The 15,694-nt window shown below is 37.6% G+C and overlaps 1 protein-coding gene across 3 annotated transcripts; it reads right to left on the bottom strand.

Moving 5' to 3' along the window:
• Positions 1-2,644: 2,644 nt before the first annotated feature.
• Positions 2,645-15,388, bottom strand: map1sb (microtubule-associated protein 1Sb). 3 transcript variants are annotated; one of them, XM_027014723.2, is made up of 7 exons: positions 15,233-15,388; positions 13,769-13,870; positions 10,521-10,603; positions 10,083-10,223; positions 6,692-9,878; positions 6,380-6,588; positions 2,645-6,201 (listed from the first exon to the last, which is right to left on the bottom strand). In XM_027014723.2, exons 1-7 carry the CDS (start codon positions 15,378-15,380, stop codon positions 6,034-6,036), a joined length of 4,038 nt encoding a protein of 1,345 aa, XP_026870524.2. In that variant the 5' UTR covers positions 15,381-15,388; the 3' UTR covers positions 2,645-6,033. The 3 variants fall into 3 exon arrangements, with proteins under 3 accessions (XP_026870524.2, XP_026870541.2, XP_026870532.2); XM_027014740.2 differs by having other exon boundaries at positions 6,380-6,585; XM_027014731.2 differs by having other exon boundaries at positions 6,692-9,875.
• Positions 15,389-15,694: the final 306 nt, after the last annotated feature.

The following is a 15,694-nucleotide window of genomic DNA, read 5'->3' as shown; positions in this document are numbered from 1 at the left end:
CTGTAGAAATATATAACTAAATATTTAATGCAGTGAAATCACCACACAAGCACAAGGTTAACAAAATCTCTCTAAGGGCTATTAAGATAACAGGGGGATACAGGGTAACAAAGGCAAGTCTAAAGAAGCTAAACAAGAACAACTACGAAGCAAAGTAAGCACTAACAGCACTGAGCCATAAGAAGGCACTTCAGTCCTCCAGCTTTGTCCATATATAGGCCATCTTGATTAGTAGGGAGGAGCCAGTAACGAGACAGCAGTTGTAGCCAAGAACCGAACAGGACACATCATGAAAGGTGCACAGCATTCTTAGCAGCCAGGGGCGTAACACCCACCCCACCCCCATAAACACGAGACCTGTGGGAGAAAAACACACTACCCTACAACATATCACAAATCTTAACCCCTGGATAAGGCATGCGTCATCACATTTAGCAAACCTTTTTCGTGCACAATATCTAGATGAAATCCCTGAACAATCAGTGACCAGCGCATGAGGCATTGGTTTGAGTTAGACATTCTGGCTAAAAACACAGGGTTGCGATCTGTAAAGACAGCAAGTGGATTTGAAGAGCCATCCAGATATACTTTGAAGTGTTATAGAGCTAGAGCAAGTGCTTCTTTCTCAATGGTACTGTAACTCAACTGGGGTTTGACAAATGTCCTAGAGAAGTAACTAACAGGGTGATCCATTCCGGTGGAATCCTTCTGTAACAACACAGCACCTGCCACTGTGCCACTAGTGTTCACTTTAAACTTAAAAGGTTTTGTCAAGTCAGGAGTGCACTACACCAGGGAGCTTTAAAGAAGGGATTTCACTGAATCCAAGGCATTCTGACAGCTCAGGGTCCATTAAAAGACAGTCGATTTACACAGCAATCTGGTCAAAGGTAAAACAACAATGGAAAAGTTCTTACAAAACCATCGGTAGTAATTGGCCATCCCTAAAAATCACTGCAAGTCCTTTTTTGTATGTGGGATAGGAAAGGTAGTAATAGCCTGCACATTAGCATCCAATGGGTGCACTTGCCCACAACTGATGATATTAATGAACTGTCATTATCTTCATGCTTCTGCTTTCAGTCAAGCATTTATTGGGCACTGCTGAGTGCATAAAATAACTTTTATTTTTTTGTATACTGCCTCCTAAGCACTGTTTAGGTAATACACATTATTTGGTGTGATCTTAAATGTCATATGTGTGTTTTCCATCCACCAATGTTTTTGTGAATTTTGAAAATGTGCTAAAAAATAAAAAAGAATGGAAAAAGCCCAAAAGTTTTAACAAACACCCAAATATCACAAACAGATTTTAAGCTGCGATGAGGTAGAAATGTCAAAATATCGCTAAAACCAAAGTTTGTTTGTTTTTTTTCAAATAAATGTTGATCAACCTGTAATACTGAGTTAAATGTCTCCAATTTGCATGTTGTTATGCTGCCCCTAATCACGATACCCTACAGCTTAATTCACATTTTCTTCTGCCAAAATTTCATAATTGAACATAACATTTGCAAAATGTTTGGATGGAAACTTGGCTATGAATAAATAACATTTATTAGAAACCTGCTGTACCACAATAATGAAGACAGAAAGAGCAAGCTCAAATTGGCCTTAACAAGCAGTTTCACGTGAAGTTTTTATAACTGTCAGGAATTTGATACAGTTTGTGCTAAAATTTAAAATTCTATTGGCAGCCTAAAGATTTTCATACTTGATCTTTTTCTTTAATAGTTTGTTCCATGTGTTTTATTACATACATTCGCTCATCATACAAAGGTACAAATTCACCTAAACTCTCTGTATTTTTTCATGGTTTGCTGCTACTTTAAAAAAAATTCTCATTATTTAAAACCATCCTGCAGTATTTGTTATGAAGTAGTTACTTTGTTGAATGAAATAGGTCAATTATAATTTGCCTGGATTGGCTCCAGTACCTATATTTCAAATTAGATAGGGGCATCCCTAATAGAATTAGATCAGACATATTTCCTGTCTGCTTTAATTAAATATTTAAACTATTAATCTGCTTTTAATCTGCTTTAATGATTATTTAATCTCATGATGAAGCACAAATATGAATGAGCATTTTCTGGAAATGACAAACTTGTGACTGAAAAGTTAAAAAGATGCTGAAAGTATTTTGTCCTCTCTTTCTACTAATAGTAATATAATCACCAAATATTGAACTCCTAACTTAAATCCTTACTAGGTCATTTAAAGAATATAATTAAGTTGTAAAGGGCGAAAACTCCATGGTGGGATACTATTTTAATTAATTATTGCTAATAAAGAATATTATTAATTTTCTGATTTTGGGAGTTTTCATTTTCTTCCAAAGGCGACTGAAATGTAGGATGCACACTTCCCTTCCACTTGCATCGCAGTCCCCTTGGTTACCTGTTCATGTTTTTGTTTTGGTTCCATCATTTCATTTTATTTGCCACCTTGTGAGTGTCAGCTGTTCCATATTAATGACTAGTTAGCCTTATTATTTAATCCTTGTGTAATTTTGGACACCCTAATTTTAAAATCAAATGTGAAATTATTATAGGATTTTTTATATTATTATAGGAAGTAATTCATCTTTATCCTAATAGACCTTTTAGCATTTTTACTGGCTTTATTAAAGGAGAACTGGGACTGTACATTATCACTTTTGTTGCTTTTATTGGTTTGTCAGCAAGAATAAAAGTGTGGGTTTTAATGAATCACCACTCAGCTGGAATTCATTTGCATGCGTTAACTTGCATAATGTGCTAGAATTAATTTCTCATTTACAAATTAGCAATGATTTATAAGGAATATTGAGGAACAGATTTATTCAGCTACGTCTTAATTAGCCACACTCTTTTAGTGTGGCCCAGATGTCAATACTTTTATATGATATAAAACAAAACCTTTATATGCTATAATAACAGTTCCTCAGTGTTCCTGCTCACTATTACCCAGTGTAACGCTAATGAACTGTGCACTAGACTCATACAGTCACACTTAAAAGGCTGAAGATTCACCACAAAGAGCTATAAACACTTAAGAAGCATTTGTGTGCATCATTGAAAGAGAGAAAACCTGAGTTAATCTATACCAGAGGGGTTTCAAGCACATGAATGTTCAGAGTCACTGATTTTGTGTATATGAAGTAAGCACACTGAAACATAACCTCTGTAAATACATAATCCCATTGCATATTTGATATTGCTGCTGTTTCAGTCCATCCACAATCGTTTACTGAGATCAGAAATGTTCACTGGATAATGATGCCTTCATGCAAAAAAGCCCCAGAGTGCTTTATAAGAATCGCCAATCTTTGTTTTTGTTTGTTTGGTGGCTTTGTTTTAGAGTTGTTGTGGTTTTACTAATAATATGCTCTTTTTTGGACACTTAAATTTTACATTTAAACATCATTTTTACATTTTAATAAATTAATATATACTGTGATGATATATTACATATTTCTTATAGTCTTCAACAATGCAACACAGGGCTTTAATTTTCTGTATATAGCATATTTTTTTAAAAAGCCTTTGTGTTTATTGTTAATTTAAGCAGTGAGAAATCTTGGAACTTAACAGTTAAAGTACATACATATACACAGTAGGTGATATATAACATAACTCAGTTGGCACATAACAGAACTTACACTTGTTGTTACACTTGACCATATTTAGGCAGTTCATTCTCAAAGCAAGCAAGTTCCAAAATTCATGAGACAGGAACAATGGAACAATAAAACAATAATTCCTTACTTTAGCTATAACACAAAACAATGATTTTGATCCTGTCATATACCTTTTATTATGTATTTTTGCACACTGAAACAAATGTTTTCAGAATTTCTCTATCACCCTATAGTTTTTTTTGTTCCAGTACATACATAAACACAGATATATTGGAGAAGAGTCCAGGTGAGTAATTGCAGTATACTGTAGTAAGAGATGTAGAGCTGTAGAGAGAAGCAGAATATTTCAGCCGCTCTGCTTGCACAGCAGATGAAAGACCTCTGTCCGAAATATGCTGCTTCTCTCTACTTCTCTCTACATCATATATATAAACTGGATCCCCTTTATGCTGAAGAGGGATGTTCCTGAGGCCAAATATAAGCAAAAATCATACTGTATATTTTAAAAGTACATTTATGCATATGTTAAGTGAAAGAACAGTCTTACATATGTTGTTTGGTGTTGCGCTTTTGTCATTCTCATTTTGTAATTCTTTCTAGATATTAGCATTGATTCCTGTATCTAGCAGTATGTTAGTTCAATGGTTTCTTGGACTCTATCCTATTGTACTGGCTAGGAGGAATTCTATTTGATGACAAAGCACTCAGCAGGGAGAAATCCACAATTTTAATGTAAATTAACGTAAGTGCCCTGTCATTAAAAAGACAAATGTAATTGAAGAATTCTAAAAACAGATTTAAATTCAGCATAAACTTACTTTAAGGTCCACTTAGTTTGGAAAGCACAAAAGTTCAGATTTTGCCTATTTTTTTCCCCTATATTTTTTTCATCCTCCAATTCTGGCCCTCAAGTCCCCCTGCAATGCATTATTCAGTGTTTTCAAATCATCAGCTAATTATCAAGCACTTCATAAACTGAGTCAGATATTTCAGAGCAGAGAGACAACTGTTTGTAGTACATGGCGTCCTCAGGTCAAGTATTACAAAAGTAGTGCCAGAAAATTACAATGAATACTTTTAGGAGGAGCATTGCAAAAAAAAGATCATATATTCTGACAGTAGTTCGGTTATGAAAGGTTAAAGGGTTCTCTTTATTTAGGTACTGGATTGTTAACTATTATTTCTGTTCATATAGCAAGTCATAACACTCTCTACTAAGTACGGACTGCAAATCTGCAGTGATTTAAACAGGACCAATGATTATGAACTACACAAAAAAGATCAATAGTTTTGTGAAACCCAGTCAAGATGTTTAGAAGCATATCTTACTGTCTACTCCCAGAAGACTTCTTAAATGAGTATTCAGAAATCTGTGTGGGGGGTGGGGGGAGTATCTGAATCTGAATTACAGCAGTGGCACATGCTGAACCAACCCCACTGTACAGGGGAGCAAAGTTGTCAGATTTCCCCCTACTGTTTGTATTCAACACAGAGGTTACCATTTTGCCCAGATATAGACTGAATTCCAATTTCAGCAATAGGCAATATATGTGACTAATCAAACAGGGATGCAAATGCCAGACTAAAGTTTTACAAGGAGATGTTTATTGTCTCCTTTTTACTGGGAGGATAGCATTCCCTCACATCCCCCCTCAAACTGAGCCCTGCTTCTGTGGGACTCATTCTCTGGAATACCTTTGAGATGTTTTGACTGTGGATCACCAATGAAAGCCTTCCTTGCACTCCCTAGGACTTGAATATTGTATTTTATTTCAATTTTACTGACTGTGTTTACTTTCATTTATTTGTTGTTGTTGTTGTTTTAATATATAGCAATTTTCTTTATAAGATTTGCTATGGATTTGTGCATTTTTTCATGTATTTGGTTACCAAAAATATTGTTGCCTTCTGCTTGGATCCCCAGTATCTTTCACTGCAATTATTCACACATGAATGTGTTTTAGGTGGAGATATTTATCTGAGTGGAAGAATGTTTATAAAGTTTGGCTTTATAAAAGTTAAATTGTTTTGATTCTATTTATGCCAAATTACATTGTGGCAGGATAATTTTGCCGCTATATTTTTGCAATTGTAATAATATACTCTCATGTGTCCTTTTCCAAAATCAACAAAACATACATTATTCTCCAAAAAAATATTTAGTAAAAAAAAAAACTTCATGCAAGATATAGATGGAAAAATTATCCACGTTGTGAGCTAGTACCCAGTATTAACATTTGCTAACCTAAAATATCTAACAAGTTGTAGGCATTATGTATCATAGGCATGATCTTTCCAGTTGTGACAATATTTAAAATCATGTCAGCAACAGCATTATAAACCTATTCTTATTACTTGAGTGGTAAAACTGTGAAGGTGTGGATATGTTCTATGTTCTTTGCATTTAAGAGCTAAGGAGAGAATGTAAACTCCACTTTACAGGCAGGAAATGTCTCTTCCTGCATGGCCACTGTGCTGTTGCTTCCCAATACAGTGATGCCCAACTGCCGCTGCCTGTCTCGTGTCTGTTGGTACCACTCATGAATTATCACCGATTCAAATGTGGGAATTAAAGTCACCTGGAGACAAGAAGTAACAAACTGAGATGTAGACTTCACATGACTTAGATACATAGTTTCTTGCAACACAGGCACTGCAGGTGACTGGGTGACTTGACTACAAATGATTAGTGTTGACAATATGTCAGTAAATTATGAAAATGCATATGTGATGAAAAAGGTTTTGTATGTAACTAACCGGGACATGGTCAGGCCATGTGGATTTGCCATCCAGTAAGGCATCCAGAACAGACCTTATCATGGCTTCTTTTATAGTATCGTCCCCACTTATGATGTAACAGGACGATCGCAAGCGGCAGAAGAATTCCAAGTCGACAGTGGAGGCTGCCTGGCCAGAGGGGAGATATGCAAGGTCCAGATACACAAAGGTGCCACCCTTGTTACCTGCTGATTTGAACAGAATCCTATTAGTAAGAAACTGAGCACAACTGATTGTGGTGTTAGTGATAGTCCTTGTGCTATTCAAATATTTTCACACAACTATTCATACCTGCTGAACTTAATCTTTTTGGAGCAGAAGGGGTAGAGTGTGATACTGAAGAGTCCACAGTGAAATTTGACCTCACACTACTAACTGATCCACCTTGATTTCCAGTCATGGTTTTGCTGGCTTGCACTAAACTAGTAGATGTCATCCTCTGTGTTACACCGAGTGTTTTCTCTTTCCTTGTAGCACCTATCTTGACATTTTTCCTAGGATCAGGCATGCAAGTCCCTGGCTGGGGTGGAAGAGGTGGCAAGTCCTTCACAGGGACTGGCAGAGGGTCATGAGTTGGGGACTTATTTATTGTTTGAGTATTTAAGCCCTCATTTATGTTCTGAGAGTATAGATGCACACCAGCTTCCTCATCAGAATCTAATGCACTATCCATAGTGATGGTGGGGAATTCCTCTATTCCAGGATACATGTCCAAATCAGAGGTATTTGGGAAGTAGTCACTAGCAGAAGTGATAGGAGTGTCTTGGGAAGGGCAAGTGATTTTGCTACCTATGAATGTCAGTGGCAGGGGCTTTGTCACCTCCTGTGAGTGGTCACTGTCATCTGAGAGATCATGAGGGCTTGTAGTGGTAAGTCCAGGTGAGGGTGGCTGCTGCGTCTCAGCAGGTTTAAAATGCTTGAACTCACATGGAGAAACCAAACACAGATCAACATCATGTGCCATGTCAAACATCAGGTTTTGCGGTCCAGCTGGACATCCATCCAGGCCATCATTTATAACCATCTTTGTATGGGGTATCTTTAAAGACAAAGACATCCCTACTTTGAAATCAGAATCTATATAATGTCCATTAGAGTACAAGGTCTCATGCTCATTAGTGGATTCACTGACTGTTGGAAGTACTTGTTCAAAGGACATTGACAAAGACTCATCAACCTCAGTGGACTGTGGTGAGCTAACTTCTGCAGGCATGGAGTGAGTGGTAGTTACAGATGGGGATATATCAGGTGCAATGTCTTTGAAAGAACTCAGTGACAAGAAGCTGGAGTGTTTCTCTTTTGAGGAGGTGGAATTGCTATCTTGATTACTTCTGGGACATTCTGGAAATCCAGAATGTTTACAGGATCCTGTGTCCTGACTCTCAGACCCTAAGCACATCTTAGCTCCTAGGCTGCTGTGGTCTCTGGAGGCCCAGGTCTCCTCAGAGGCCAGGTGATAGGGCGTATGGCCAGCACTTTTTGGTCCAGATTCCGGAGAATTCAACTCGAGGGTCTTCTCGTCAGGGCTGACACAGACTTCATTTCCATATTTGGAAAGACTGTCTTTCAAAGCACCATCAAGTAAAGTATACTCAGTTGGTGTGAGGTCGAGATGCACACTATGATCACTTTTTGGAGTCTTGACAAAGAAGGCAGAGGCCTCAATGGTTTTGCTTTGGTCCGGTAAAGTTTCTCTACATCCTAACCTCTCTAGACTCTCAAGGTCATTCTTTGGATCTTCCTCATCCAAAGAGGGGAGGTCAATGTTTTCAGTAGGAGGGAAATTATTTGTCTGATTTTGATCTATTTCTAGAAAATCTGATCCCATATTTTTAGGAGAAGAAAATAATAAGTGATTTGGACCCTCCATATCACCTGAAAGCTTCTGGTTTTTCTGTTCCTTTTTAGATTTGTTGTTTTTTATTTTGTCCTCTGTCCCCTTGTTTACTTTTGTTTCCATTTTCTTTGCATTTGCTGACTTAACTGGATCTAAAGGAATGGCTTTTTTTGCATCTTTTCCTGAAGAAATATTTTTTCTCTCTTCTGTCTTTACATCTTGTTTTTGCTCATTCTTTAAATCAGCCTTTGATATGTTAACAGCAGAACCATTTTTACCTGCCATTTTCCTCTGCCCATTTTCTTGTTTCTTTGACACAGATACACTAGTCTTTACTTCTTGTTTATTGTCCTTAAAAGACTCCTTCCTTGTAACTGTTTTTTCAGGTTTGGGGAGTTTTAGTTTGCCACCATTTTTCACATATCTCAGTCTTTCTTCACCTGTTGAGTCATTACCATTCACTCCTTTGGCTTTGTTCTTTGGCTCTAAATATCCAAAGGCTGATCTGTCCTTTGAAGCAGCACTACCTCTCCTGGATTCCTTGGTTCCAGACTTTAGGCCATCCTGGCTCTCCACATGTTTTGGGTTCTTTTCTAAATTTGATGATTCAATGTCTTTGGAACAGACTACAGGTCGCTTGAGAAACTCTAGATGTTTCAACCTCTCTAGACCCTCTAGAATCTTCCTTTGTGGTGTAGAACCAGGGAAAAGGACCCGGATAATTTTTTCATGTGGGCTGGCAGGATGCCATACAAGTAAAGTACAAATAGAGACTAGAGAAGTTAAGGGAGCCTCTGAGCCTTTGGGGTTGGAGCTGCTCTCTGGCCAGCTGCGCATGAAAGCTTCAAACTCTTTGCTGTGTTTTACTGGGTTAAGGACATATAGTTCAAGACACCCCACTCCCATCTTCTGAAAAAGAATTACTGGTTCTATAGGACCAATGGAATTGCGAAGTAGTGGTTCTGGTGAGATTTTAAGCTTCTCCAGATGACATAAGGTAAAGGCTGCTTGATCACTACTTTGTAATACATTTGGATCACCATTAAGTTTTTTCAACTTTTTTGGTGCATTGAGAAAAACTACACCTAACTCTGGAGAGACTAAATTTCTAAGCCATTCTTCATTCTTCATGGAGGCAGAGAAGTTATACCCCTCAAGCTCTGCAACCTTCCTTTCAAACAGGCTGTTAATCCCTGGTAGGTTATCTGTCCCAAGGTGTGTGAGCAGAATGGAGTCAACACGGTCAAGATGCCTCACCAGCTTCCAGAAGCAAGAGCATGGGTCTGCCCCTCCATTAATCAGGACATTGAATCCATTGACTGCAAAGAATGCACAGTCCCCTCTCCCACCTGGAAAGATGTAGCAGCAGGGGCGACATAGTTTCAGAAAACCCACTGTGCTTGGGGGCTCAAGGAGGTCAAATGGAGACTGTGACTCAAGGGTCTTGGAAAGATGATCTGTGAACTCCTGAAGGCCCCCCATTTTGGGTAGCACCATTAGAGGGTTTACCTTAATGTCTATTATATCTTGTGTACTGTGCTTCCCAAGAACAGAGTTTTTCCATTTTCCAATCTTGGGGCAACTCAGGGTCAGGCTTGCTTTGCTAGACGTGTTTATAGAATCCAGGATTGGTCGAATCTGCTAGATATATATATAAAAGGAATAGCACAGTCACTCCCGGTGAAAAATCAGCATTTATATTTCTTTGTGTCAATTTAGTCCATGCAATTCCTGATGTAGATCATAAAACTGGGAGATCCAGTCTCCCAAATAAACATCAGGATTACATATGAAAGAAGTTCTGGCAACCAATAAACTCAGGATTAAAGATGATAAAGCACAGACCTTCTCATCAGCAAAGATCTGAGTGAACTGATTTGGACTGAAGTGTCCTGTGTGTAGGACTACATCTCCTGTGTCCTCTAGAGACTGTCCCACGAGCACAAGGAGCTTGTGTTGAGATGTGTCCCACATCAGGCTATGAACCTGCATGATGTCATTGACATTTCAGAATACTAACAACTGGCAAAAGAATTTCATACATTTTTTTTTTTTTCAGGGCTGCTGACTAATGGTACAATAGATTCTGATCCTAGATCAGTTTTGTTACACATATGTAAACTCTTTATGTGTACAATTACCATACACTTGAAATTCAATTAAAAAATACAAAAATATGTTTGGCGAGTTTAAATATATGCAATTGAGATTCAGTCTTGTGATAACTTTTCAATAACTCTGAAGGAAAATTTAGGTGGAAAACAAAATGCTGCAGAAACACACCTCTGAGCAGACAACTTCTTCTGAGGGATTGACCACAACCTTGGAGTTGAGAACACTTGTACTATACTGAAATATCTGTTGACCTACAAAGAAAAACTGATTGGTTAAAAAGGAGATAAACAGTAAAGGTAGCAAAAGTAAGGCTTTTATAAGCAAATCTCTATGGCAAAGAATATTTGGAATATTTCCCCCAGATGACCAAGAAAAAAACAAATATCCGCTGCAAACACTGTTATTGACTTCCTCAACTGAGAAATTCTTCAGAACTGAATGTGAAAATAAATGAACAGATACATTAGACCAAGGGTGTCCAGTTCTGGTCCTGGTGGGCCGTAGTTCTGCAAAGTTTAGTGATTGCTCTGCTCTACTTAATCAGACACACCTACTAAAATTGACTGATGAGATGAATCAGGCACATTTATATATGCAATCACCAAACCAAACTGGTCTCTGGCCCTCTTGGAACAGGGTTTGACACAGTGCTACATTAACTAATATTAGTTAAACACAGCTGATTTCCAGGTTTAGTAGGTGTAAACTTTGCAGAATTCCGGCCCTCCAGGACCAGACTTGGACCCCCCTTGCATTAGACTGAAACAAAACAAGATGCTCCCTTGACACAAGCAGTCTCCAACAAAGTTTCTTTTTAATCTTCAAAATATTGTCAAGATATTGTCAAGTAAGCATGAGTTACAGGAAACACTAAATAGAAAAAAAGAACTGTATACTTTCAGTTGTATCTTCAACACACATTATCCTGTCTTTTCTCATTTGTTCTGTTCTCAGGAGTGCTGCTGCACTAAACACAAGCAGCTTTCCAAGCATTTCCTTTTTGAGCCTGTTTGGTGCCTACACACCCTGCAGAACCAGAAAGGTCATGCTTGCACAGTCTGTCCAGCAGTCAGCAAAGTTCCACTGATGCTTTTCAGCATGACGATGACAGAGGATTACTTCTTAATGAGTAAGTACAATTACAATCACTCACTCTTCCCGAGATTACTTTTATTTATCATTATATTTAAGGATTTTATCTTTTATAGTGGACTAATTCTATAACCATCACTATTATCATTAATAGGCCTAGTAAAGGTTTTTGCCTACTGTATATTAAAAAGAATTTCCAAGGCCTGCAAATAAGAATAATCCACTGCAGTGCTCTCTTTAGCTTCCATAATCAGAACAAAGGGGCAGCAGCACTTCCTTCCTGTCTTTCTCTGAGAGCTGAAATACCGACCAAAAACCAGACATATTTCAGAGCTATGCAGCACTACCCAAAACCAGACATATTTCAGAGCTATGCAGCACTACCCAAAAGCCAATACGAGACATAAGAAGCAGTTATGTTTATGCTGAACTACTCAAGTTATACATTATGCATCACCTAAGACACTAGATATTTGTTTAGTTAGTCAATAGTGCCTTTGTAATGTCATATAAGTGACAAACAAAGACAGCTTTATTTTCTAAATAAAAGCTTTCAGTGCAAAGCATTTAGCTGTTTTGAACAAAAACTAAATTACTGCCTTTCAAAATACTTGTGAAATATCAAAACAACAAAAATGTGAAATAGAAAAACAAAGTACATCACTTAGCCTTCTGATGAAGAACACATACCATGAACTTTTGTCTTAAAATAAATTTACATTTAAAATACATTTTACTTTTTTACTTTTATATTAAAATGCATTTAACATTTAAAATGCATTTTATATTTAACAATTAAATTTGTGTTAATATGAAATATTAAAACTTATAAATACTTTTTCGAAACTCTGAGATTCTCAGCTTTTCAAATAGAAAGAAGGAATTGAACTATAACCCAACATTAGGGTTTAGGGATTATGAAATCCACAACTGGATTTGGATTCATGCTCTAGATTTGAATACCACTAGCCTATCGTATGGTTATTCCCTTTGGCTCAGAGAAGAAACAAAGCCAAGTGTCTAATTTATGCACAAAAACAACAGAATTGGGCTGCAGCTCAATGGCAGCAGGGCTTTTGGACTAATGAGTCAAAGTTTGAAATTTCCGGGTCCAACACAAGGTAGTTTGTCTCTGCATCCAACAGTGAAGCACAGTGAAAGTTCCCTGCATGTTTAGGGCTGTTTTTCTGCAAATGGAGGTGATTTGTTCAAAATTAATTGGTCCCTCACTGCTGAGAAGAACAGGCAGATTCTTATCAATTACGTATTTCCATCAGGGAGACGTTTGACTGGCTGTGTGTTTGGGGTCATTGTCATGGTGGAGAATAAAATTGAGACCAAACTCATAAAGATCTATCTCCAGCAAAAGAAGAACAAAGAGTCCTACAGCCGATGATATGGCCCCCATAGTCTTGAATTCAACATCACTGAGTCAATCTGAGATAACATGCAGAGACAGAAGCAAATTAGACAGCCATAGTCTTCAGAAGAACTGTGGGAAGTTCTACAAAAGGCTTGAAACAACTTATGATCTATGTAAGAGAATGAATGCCAGGGAGAGAATTGGTGCTGTTTTAAAAGCGGGTGTTCACATCAAGGTTTCTTCTGCCTACTGCATTTCCTATGATGTTTATTGATAAATAAAAACCTTTCAAAACTTCACTTTACATATTTCCATAAGTTCCTAAAACATTTTCTCAATAAGAAGTTTGAAAATTCCTTGTCACCAAACTTGTGAATGTGTAATATATGCCAATAGAGGCTATGTCATTGTCCTGTAAAATGTGGATGTTTAATGTATTACAGAAACGAATACATTTGCATTAGTTTTGTGTTTTTAATTATTTAATTTCTTTTTGGTGGGGTGGTAGTGCTCAGAAGATTGAGATGTGTCACCATCAAGGAGAGAGCGAGGTGTGAATATAAACAAAAGGAGAGCTTTATTATCGCTATAACAAGCAAATTAAAGACTGACAAATGTCAAAGAAAGTCAAGTAGTCTTTTTAGTATTTTAAGAGCTGTAGGCTTTTATCTGAGCATAAGGTAAAATGTGAAGCCTGTGGGTTTAAATAAAGACAATGATGACAGTGAACGGGGGACAGGCATGAGTAATTATTGATTAACAGTCTGATGATTTGGATCAGAGGAGTGGCTTGTGTGTGCATGTCTAGGCATGTCTGGATGCTGACTAGATCATAACAAGATGTTTGAAAATGTTTGGAAATGCCTGATAGTTCAAATTTAGACTGAAAATTGTTAATACGATTAAAAAAAAAAGATAAAACTGAACAAACATTTGAAATGTGCAGGTGAAATTCACATACCTTTAACATCAGTAGAGGAATGAGAAGAATAGTGAGTAACAAAGAGTTTAAGTTGTTCATCCAAATTACATATAGTTAGGTCCACATCCCATGAACGGATTCCTAAAAAAGATCAGAATTCTGTGAGAATATGGCCAAACTAGGCAGAAGTGCCTGTGCTTAATGACACGCCCTCTTCTTTTCCCCTTTTGTCTGTTTCCTATGAGTGGGAAAAGGTCTGAGTCCATGCAGTTTGCTTGTTAACTGGAACATCATGGGTGATGCAGCCTGCAAATGTGTATTAGCAAACTTCATTATTTTTAATGTAATTCTCTGCGACCTTAGACCTCTCAGGTTAACCCACAGGATAGATTTTACCATCATCACAGTTCAGCCCTAGAAAGAAGCTTATTCAATGCTGCTTGCCACAGCAAGACCTCTGATTCCTTAACATGGGCAGAATTAATGCAGTGGAATGGGTGAATGAACACGCTAGAATAGTGCAGTGAGGTGCCAAGGGAGTGGGCAAGTTGCTCAATTTGCTGATGTGCCTAGCAACAGAGTTGCCAGCACCCTGCTTCAGGGAGCACACACTATACACGCATCCCACAGTTTGCTCCAGCAGAGTACAGAGACATAGAGGGAACATCCATTGAAGCAAACAGCTGCTTTATTGAAATGTGTCCATAGAGTATCACACATAACACATTATGGTTTAATGTTAGAACCTGAGTACATTTTAACTGTGCATGAAGGTTATGTTATTAGGTTTTATATATATATATATATGTATGTATGTATGTATTTTTTTATGCATATTTCCTGAGTGGATAGGTTTATTACAGTTAGCAAAATATGCTTGTATTGTTGAGCAAACTATACTACATTACACCGGGGAAAACAGTTGTCCTTGCTAAGTCAAATTTAAATTTAATCGAGGATTACTTTGTACTCGCGCCCCCACACTGGAGACAAATAATTCGAGCTGGTGTGATCATGCAGATCTGCCTGACAATCTGTTGTGGTACGTATGGCAAGAAATACTGGCAAATTAGTGTATAACATGAGGATAATTTATTATAGATAATGTCTTAATATGATCTATTATACGGCCAGATGATAAATAACGGTAGAGACTTGCTTGGCTGCACCTCGCCATCGCCAATACTGCAGTGCGTAGCGGTGCGCACAGCTTGGCTCGGTGCATGTTAAGGTTGTTGGGTAAACACCAATATTAATATAAATAGTCTATATTAAGTGTCTATCATAAAAATCATATACATCAATTTCAGAAATTCTAGAGAAAATAATAACGTCATTTACTCCAGCCAAGAGTAAATACAAAGACAACAAAAAGATTTACGGACACTGCAATATAGCACAGAGGAGAAATCTTGGCGTGAACTCTTTTGTCTTGTTACAGTAGCCCATGGTGTGCAAGCGTCGTGTTTAATTTCCTTAAAATCAAACAAAAACGGTCATTACCTCTTTCAATATCCACAACGGCGTAGTCCAGTATATTTGGCCGATAGATTGCGCCGATTATTATCACCATTGAGTATTTGTCACTGCTGAAACCGGGATGAGTTACTTGGTCCTGCGATTCCGCAGCTCCCATAAGCTCCGACGCCATGTTGGAAAGTTATGCTTATGATGTCATACACAAACAATAACGCATTACCGAAGAAAACCGAAAAGTCATATGGCCCTTAAGATTGACCAATCAGTGTCTGCGCCATGCTGCATATGTGCTGGGTATTTAGAACTAATTGTGATGTGTGAGAAACGTAGCTCGCCCTTAGTCTCACTCTGAAACATTCTTATTAAGTACACTTTTTCACAAAATGATGTAAACAGATTGTGACAGATTGTAGCAAACAATATTTTGATTTCAGTTGTTATGCTTTATTTTGAAATACACATAACTGAAAAACATTTTAAACACAT

This window comes from Electrophorus electricus, chromosome 19 (assembly GCF_013358815.1).
Source record: "Electrophorus electricus isolate fEleEle1 chromosome 19, fEleEle1.pri, whole genome shotgun sequence".
Lineage (NCBI taxonomy): Eukaryota > Metazoa > Chordata > Actinopteri > Gymnotiformes > Gymnotidae > Electrophorus > Electrophorus electricus.
The sequence above is the reverse complement of the archived record's forward strand: the minus strand, read 5'-3'. Positions and strand labels throughout refer to the sequence as shown.

Excerpts from the sequence above, each read along its gene's own strand:
- map1sb (XM_027014723.2), bottom strand. The coding sequence starts at position 15,380 with ATGGCGTCGGAGCTTATGGGAGCTGCGGAATCGCAGGACCAAGTAACT. Across the intron at positions 10,604-13,768 it reads TTCCTCTACTGATGTTAAAG|GTCAACAGATATTTCAGTAT; the intron begins GTATGTGAATTT and ends TTTTCTTTGTAG. Across the intron at positions 9,879-10,082 it reads AGATCTTTGCTGATGAGAAG|CAGATTCGACCAATCCTGGA; the intron begins GTCTGTGCTTTA and ends ATATATATCTAG.